Source organism: Alligator sinensis, unplaced genomic scaffold (genome assembly GCF_000455745.1).
Source record: "Alligator sinensis unplaced genomic scaffold, ASM45574v1 scaffold840_1, whole genome shotgun sequence".
Taxonomy (NCBI): Eukaryota; Metazoa; Chordata; order Crocodylia; family Alligatoridae; genus Alligator; species Alligator sinensis.
In genome coordinates, this window is record NW_005842643.1 from 291,684 (window position 1) to 300,259 (window position 8,576).

At 41.0% G+C, this 8,576-nt stretch overlaps 1 protein-coding gene across 1 annotated transcript in view; it reads left to right on the top strand.

The window, feature by feature from the left end:
• Positions 1-8,576, top strand: part of C2CD2 (C2 calcium dependent domain containing 2) — a 69,942-nt gene that overhangs the window by 35,563 nt on the left and 25,803 nt on the right. Inside the window, exons 9-10 of the mRNA XM_014524646.2 lie at positions 2,833-2,941; positions 5,350-5,411. Of these exons, the coding sequence (XP_014380132.2) occupies positions 2,833-2,941; positions 5,350-5,411 (171 nt within the window). The remainder of the gene's footprint in view (positions 1-2,832; positions 2,942-5,349; positions 5,412-8,576) is intronic.

Here is an 8,576-nt window from a genome sequence, read left to right on the forward strand (position 1 = left end):
TTATGCAGGGGGTCGGACTCGATGATCTATTGAGGTCCCTTCTGACCCTAACATCTATGAATCTATGAATCAAAGCGGTGTTTTTAAACACCTACCGCTTCAATTTAGGGAGAATTAAACCGAAGTAAACCCCTGGGACATGTATAAGCAGCCCTGGGGACCAGAATAGTGGGTATTATACACTGTGCAAATTGTGGTGGGCTCCTTCCATAACCCTGGCAAACCATGGTAAATTGCCCTCCGTTCCCTCCCAATTAAGGGGGTGTTCTGAGACAGCAGTGGTTCCTTTATGACGAGACTTTAACAAGAGTTGCATTGCCTGAGACCAGGAAGGAGGAGCAGAAGATAGTGTTGCTAATGTGAGAATACAGAGGCTGTTCTTAAGCATATTTATCAAGGGCAGCCTGAGAAGAGAAGGACGTAGACTACTTGTGTGCAGTTCTAAGTATGTGTTGGGTGGGTGTGATATTTCCATTTGGGCATGTAGGAAAACTAAGGAAAACCCTCAGAGAACCTCAACTGAGGGAGGCAGATTTTCTGGGAAGTGGTTGGAAGTGGTCCAGCAGAAATAACTAATTTTCATGGAAATCTGTGGACCTATTTCAGCTCTAAAAATCTGCAAAGCTAAATCTTAATAAAAAGTTTCAGGGAAGCCTTTTGAGCCATTTCATATGCATCGTTGCTAAGCAGTTCTCAAACTTACTACTTAAATCAGTTGCCAATCCTGTTTTAAAAACTGACCCAACATAAGCTGTTGCATTCTGGTATATGATTAAGTGACTTGGTATTACACTGAGATGATTATTAGATATGGTTCTTGTTTAACCTTCATACATCCACTCTCTTGTAAACAAATCCATCATTCTTGTTTTCTTCTCTGCAGAACAATGAAATGAACCTGTAAACATGGTCAGTGAGTTTGACTTTCTAGTTCTAGAAAGCTGACAGTTTAGCTATATAAAAAAGGGAGAGACCAACAAACACTATTATATCATATTGTGATTCACCCAAACAGCACTGATCTTGAATTGCATGTTGCTTGATCTGAAGCTGCTTTATTATACACTGAGAAATCCTGAGAGATCCCTCCAGGAGCAAAATCATCAGTAAAATGTCCTGTCTGAATAAAGACATGCTGTGAGAGTGGCTGACATTGGTTTGGGCCAAATGTAGAGTGAAACCAAAAACTAGGTCACTGTCCTCTGAAACCAGTTGTGCCGCGTATGTTTGAGGAGGAGGCTTTCAGCCTGTCTTGCAAGTATTTAAACTTCTTCAAGCTCAAGCCTGCCTGCTTAAATGTTTTTGTGAGAGAGATAAACTGAGGTCCTGTCATGTCTTGTCACTAGTGATCCCAGAGCATTTTGTATGCTCATGGTTGTTAAGTCTTGCCAAATTACAGTTTGGTTAATTACACTCTCTCCCTACCTATGTTTATCCTCCTCTTGCAGTGGGGTATAGTGGCTTTAATTTTCTGCTTCATGTTGTTTGTGTAATCCTTCTGTTCTGGAGGTGGGAAGGATGCGAGAAAGCCCTAGATAACCTATTGCAAAGAAGTTTTTCAAGGTAGTATTTGGAGTGCTAAATTCTCTAGGAGTCTTAAGGAAGGGTAGATTTCTACCTTATAGATTGATATATCTACATTTAAAATGTATTTTTTAATTTTTTTTTAATTTAAATTTATTTGCTTAAATCAAAAGTACATCTCTGATATGCTTTATAGTTAGACTGTAAGGTGCAAATGTATCCTGCTTTCTCCCTGACTTTAGACTAACACAGCTAATTACCTCTCTGTTTTCTACTTCAATTAAACCAATTTAACCTTAAAGGAACTTTAACCTACCCATAACAATGGCTTAATAAGGATTTGTTGGTAGGGTGGTGCCTTAGACACTAATTGGCTCAAAGAGGTATGAGCTTTCATAGGCAACCTCCTACTTTGTCAGATGCTACGGATTATTTTAAAAGCTAACGTTCACTAGTAGACTCTTTGTGTTTACGTGGATCATCTCTCATATACAGGGTTCAAGTAATGCACATCTTAAACAATTTGATGTAAATAATTGGCAGAAGAACTAGAGTAGCGTGTAACTTTATTTCTGCCTACAAATTTTAATGCAGATGTGCATGTGTTTTCTTGCCACTCTTCTGGATAGTCCAGAATCCCAAGATGAAAAGCAGTGACTTCTGAACCTGAATGCAAAAAAATCATTATCTTGTATAGTTTCTGAAAAATACAAATATTCATTGTTGATACAAACAATTCCTGCATGGAAATTCACTAGTTTACCTAGTAAACACCTTTTTTCCTACAACCCCCATACACATTTGTGCATTAGTAGACCAATTCCCTCAACTGGCCTGATTAATTTTTTAAAAATTGTCTGCATCAATTATTCATTGGCAGTTCTGCTTGGCACATGGTCAGTAGGAACTCCAGGTCACTTAAAAATGCATATCTCAAACCACTTAGATGCTCTTTATAATAGCACTTCCTGTTATTGTTACCCGCATCCTCTCCCCATCCCTCCAGGCTTTGCTTCACCCACATTTTTCACTTCTTGTCTAAAATGAATGTAAGCTCATCAGGGCATGAATTGTTTCCTATTATGTTCATATTGCATGTAGAATAGTAAGGCCCCTGTTTTGACGGGAGTGTCTGGATATTAGCGTAATGCAAATAAATGGAGGAAAGGAGAGTTTCATGGGGAGGCAGCATTTTCCCAGTGGTCAATAAAAATGCACAGTATATAAGATGCCTGTCTTGCACACCTTTTAAGCAAATATACTTCCTGGTGAAGTCAACTATTGTGTGTTTCTCTTTCCCTATTACAGGCAGCCTGAACCTCATATGTGTAAGTCAGTTGAATGATCCTCCACAGAAATTCTCCAGTTCTGTAACCAAAAATGCCACAAACCTGTCTTGGAAGGAGGAGTTCATCTTGTGAGTTTGCACTGAGATAGTGGCTTCTATTAAATGTTTGCACATCCTGCAGTGACCTGCTACTTAGGGGAAGGAATAATGTCTTTAAAAATATTCTGTCCAAGTCCTCTAAAAATTTGATAGGACAATAGCAAGTGACAAAGTGTTGTGCTGGTACTGTCTTATGGCAACTGTTGATGTGGATTTCTAAATCACTTTTATTTTCAGGACCAGGGAGCATAGAAATATAGCTTCTAATATAGGTGCATGAGAAAGTAAGAATATTAAACTATCTAAAAGTGTGCACAACCTTTGTTGTTTAACTCTTCTCTTATCCAAGGAAAAGAGACTAGTGTACAAAGAACAGATCTAGCAAAAGAGGATTAGTGACTGCTTCACTCCCAGCTTGTGGTGTGGAGTGAAATCTGTAAGGATCTGTTCTGCAGTGTAAAGGGGAAAGGACCATAGAAGTGCACAGGTCTACAGTTGTGAGGGTTGCTTGCCTGAGCTCCATTTGCAGAGTTCATACAGAAGAGGCAATAGGGCTGAGAGAGAGAGCAGCAGTTATCAATAAGTTGTGTCTTTTGAAAGAGAAGTGGTAGGACATATAGTCTGAGGTAGCATAGGACTTGCAGAAAGCTGGTCCCATTAAAATGTGCAGAAAAGCCTATGATTTAACAGCAGAGAGGAATTTGAAGTTGGAGGTATATATTTATCTTTTTGGATCTGGCCCTTTGAACATGCATCATAAAGCAATTCTGAAAGCTCTCTTATTCTACCATGTGCTCAAATGGAAGCTTTGTCCAGTGCAAGCTGATTGTTCCTCATCCTGCTGTCAGGTCTAATAAAAGTTCATTAACCAGGAAGCACCCTTTTTCAGACACCTCAGTCCTGTGTTAGTTTATAGTTCTGTTTTCTGATTAAGTGATGAGAAGCCTTAAGACTGCAGCCTTTTTGTAAAGCCCCAGGCTCAAACCCTCTTGCTTAACAACAAGATTCTTTGCAACCACACTGCTGGATATAGCACAGAGGTGGTGGGCAATATTTGTATAACACTCTAGTTCATAAAACATTCTGAAAAGCTCCAGAATAGATCTACTGCATTTGCAAACCACTTCTACCACCTGTTGGTGGAACAGAGTGTCTGTTCAACATAGCATAGCAGCTGTATCACCCAGTATTTTAGGACAGGAAGTTTCAAAGAATACCCTTTCCTATTGAAAGTGCAGGGGAAGGTCAAGCAAGCAGGATGTGATTAATGTAACTGGAATTTGACTGTGACACTAGGGATATTGGTCTCTTTATAGTAACGGATGCTTTTAGAAGTGCCTAAGATAGACAGGCTTGCAAGAAAGTTCTGGTGCAGGGGTTGGCATCATCCAGCCCACAGAGCCTCAGGTCCAGCCCTGGTCAGGACTTTTACTAGGGTTGGGGGTCAGTGGCAAGGAGTGGTGCCAGGGCCTCCATTTTTGGGGGAGGAAATGGGTAGCAGCAGCAGCAGCAGGCCAAGTAAGGAGAAGCTATGTGAAGGAAAAGCCACCACTGTGGCAGTTGGGCCAGAGCACCATCTCACTTTGGACCCAAGCCAGGTTGTTATGGATCCTTAATGGTTAGGATTTGGTTGTATGCCTTCTTTCCTCCCTTTCAGGGATGGTGCCCCAGGATCATATTGGTGGCACTTTTCAAGCCAACACCACTTGACTTTCTGCTGCACCCTTTGACTTCCTTGGAAGTCTCTGTGGTTCAACCCCCACCCCGCTGAGCTTAAGTCAGTAATGCCTTCACATGGAGGTGATACAGCTGCAACTGAACATCTTGTGCTGCTGAAACAGAGGCATAATGTAAATATATGTTTTTGAGCACTTGGACTTACCACAGGAGGAATAGAATGAACTTTAGAGGGAGTTTCACAACACATGTCCATTATGCCTCACGTCCATTAACTGACTGTGGGGGGAGGCAGGGTAATGAATAAAGGAATATACATTTCAGTAAGGAAGCAAAAATTTGTCATGCTGATCATGTCATACCTACAGGTTGCTGATTCTTGTTCATGTGTAATAACACTTGAGGCAGTGTTTATATAAAGGCCATTTTTAATGGAAACATTCAGGCAATCCAACTCTAGTGATAATGCTAAAGAGATCCAATTTCAGTCTTCCAGTTCAGTCTTCCTTCACTTTTCCCCCTTTTCCTCAAGCTAATTAAGGTCAGGTGGTGCTAGACGCAAGTTCTCAGTAAGGTCCTTGACATGTTGTTATTCAGCTTTCCCAGAGACTGGTTTGAGTTGTACTAGTGAGACATACTGTACTCTAGTGTGAAGCAGAGGGGGACAGATAATTCAAAATGAATGTACAATAAAACATATAAATAAAAGATAAATAAAATAAGGCCCATGAAGGCTTAACACAGTTTTGTTTGTTTCACAGTGAATTAAATGCCAGATCAAAAGAGTTACAATTACAGATCTTAGAAGATGGAAAGTTGGACAGTAAGTATGGTAACTGCATGGTTATTTAATGGGAATTACTAAGATTTCAAAATTAATCCCTCTTTGTCCTATATATTTATATAGGGTCATGTGAGAGATTCAGATTTCATAAACCTGTATGTAATGTAGAACTGCTCTACTGACTTACCTGGTTGTCCCTATTGAAGTATAGCCAATTTAGCTAAGACATCGGAAAGTCTCTGGGGCAGAACAGTCATAGAGGGAGGAACACATTCTTGTGCAGAGAGGAATCATTTAAAAGTAACCAATTGAACAAGCCCAGCAGCCAGCTTGGAGAGGCTCTCAAAACTGGGCCTAACATTTGTAAATCCACTCCTGCTTTAGGACATGAGTATTCATATTAGAAATCAAAAGCAAACTCCGGAGGAAGCTTGTGGATGACATCCTACTGCAAATGGAGCCTGGGGATTCTTCACAGTTTACTCTATCCCCAGACACTGGTGCTAGAGATGATATTGTGTAAATTCAGTGCCTTTTCCCTGAGATTGTTTGTTTGTTTTTCATCTTGAAGTTATCTAAGGAGAGCCCTCAGGCAGGATGGCACTTCTAAGCAAGCCTTTTGCCATGTGCTTCTAAGCTGGTTGGTATTTTCATGGTACCACCTTCTTAATATATTCTTGCCTTGGATTTTCATCTTTTTATGTTCCTGAGTAGTGATTATGAGGTCCACTTACTGTTTCATGTGTTAACAAAATGAACACTAAACTTCCTTTAGAAGCCTGACTGTTTACTGTACAGGAGAATGAATGAATAGTCTCATATTTCTAAAACTCGGAGCAAGCAAACCTTATTCTAGAGAAGAGAAAACACACTTGATGCTCATTTGGGTGGCAGGAAAACCTCTGCTGCATTCCCAAAGGCTGTTTCCAAGTATGAAATTCACTAATCCCACTTGTGTATAATCAAACTCTGACTAAGAAAATGGTCTGCTGCTATTGTATGATTCTGCCACCCCCACTTGAAACTTGTTACCCTCTAATTTTACCCTCTAATTATAAGATATTTCTTACAAATTGAAGTGTGTCTAATTTATTTTGACACAGGAAGAGATGCATTTCACTCTTCAGGCTTCAAAACCAAAGTGAGTGTTTGCTTTCACAAGTCGGATCACAGGAGATCTTATGTTGCGTTAAGCTTCTGTATTGCTTGTATTTTTCAGCAGTTGTCTCCACAACATTCCAAACTTATATAACCTTTTGAACCTCCTTTCTCTTTTTACTGCAGCTGAACAGAACCACTATTAAGAAGTCCTGGTCTAGTCAATATATCCTAATGCTTTTTGTTTTTAATACTGGTATAATGGGTGTGTCTACATGTTCATTAATGCACTGTAACTATGGCGCATTATGCTTAGTACCTGTAAAAACAAGTACCATCTTAATGCACCATAACTGGTGCTACTGTGCAGTTGTGCAGTAGTGCCAGTGCATGCTTTTGTATGACACTAATGCATAGTAGACTAATTCTTCTCTACATTAGCACAGTTTTTTCCTGCCAAGCAATGTGCAGTAGAATTAGTTTACTGCACATTTAGCATCTTGTGTAGTTGCATCCCAAAGGTGATCAGACACCTGGCTCTTAATATCTTTTATCTGGGCCAGAACTTCTCATAAGCTGGATGTACGGTCATGTTCCACCTCTTTACACCTTAGGCAAATGTATCCAGTTAATTTGTAACATGGAAGAACCCTTTCTGAATACTAACTAATCCTCTCCATTTACTTCAGGAGATTGGAGGGAAGAGGTTGCTTGTTTGTTTTTAAAGTATTGTTAAACTTTTTGCAGTTTTTGTTTGTAATGATTTATTCAATCTGAAAGTACTGAGCTAAACTTTCCATGCCTACAAGATGAAGACTATGTCCCTTTCAACCCCTCTGTTATGATAGAGAAGGGCTTGGTTGATAATTCATTAAATGTGGCTTAGGATAACATCTTGTTTTGAAGCCATGTTTAATGAATGATATATTAGTTACATGGACTGGTGCATGTTGTGTTCAGAGTATGTAAAATATTGGTAAAGCATTATAAAACATCAGACTATCGCACGTCATCAGGTAGAGTGGTATAGATTCATAGATATTTACGGTCACAAACTCCTCCAAGACTGTTTTAGGCTGGACATAAGGAAAAACTTCTTTACTGTCCAAGTCCCTAAGGCCTGGAATAGACTCCCTCCAGAGGTAGTGCAAGCACCTACTCTGGACTTCTTTAAGAAGCATTTGGACACTTATCTTGCTGAGATCCTTTGACCCTAGCTGACTTCCTGCCCTTGGGGCAGGGGGCTGGACTCAATGATCTTCCAAGGTCCCTTCCAGCCCTAGTGTCTATGAAATATATGAAATATTATAATATTTCGGAAGGGATCTCAGCAGATCATCGAGTCCGACTCCTGCCCCAGGCAGGAAAGAGCGCTGAGGTCATATGACCCCAGCCAGGTGATTGTCCAGTCTCCTCTTAAAGACCCCTAAGGTGGGGAGAGCACCACCTCCCTTGGAAGCCCATTCAAGATTTTTGGCAACCCTTACAGTAAAGAAGTTCTTCCTGATGTCTAACCTGAATCTGCTCTCTGTCTTAATTGGCCATTATTTCTAGTTAAGTGGCCATTATTTCTAGTTACTCCCATGGGTGCCCTGGTAAGCAGAGCATCTCCTATCCCTTTCCTGTCCCCCCATGGTGAATTTGTAGGTGACCACAAGATCCCCTCTCAGCCTTCTCTTGCAGAGGCTGAAGAGATTCAGGTCCCTCAATCTCTTCTCGTAGGGCCTTACCTTCAGGCTCCCAACCATATGAGTGACCCTCCTTTGGACTCTCTCAAGGTTATCCACATCTCTCTTGAAGTGCGGCACCCAAAACTGGACACAGTACTCCAGCTGCGGCCTCACCAGTGCTGCATAGAGGGGAAGTATCACCTCCCTGGACCTGTTTGTGATGCACCTGCTAATGCACTATTGTCGCGGCGCACCTCGCTGCCCCACTCCTAGAGAGGGGAAAACTGGCAGGGGAGAAGCTCTGGCAGTGCATAAGGAGCCCTAGTGATGATTAGGGAGTACAGGTGTGGGTTGCTGGGGCAACTAATGTGAATCAGCTGCCTGTAGGAGGCAGGGCCTGGCCCTTATAAAACCTAGGGCGGCAGTTCCTATAAAA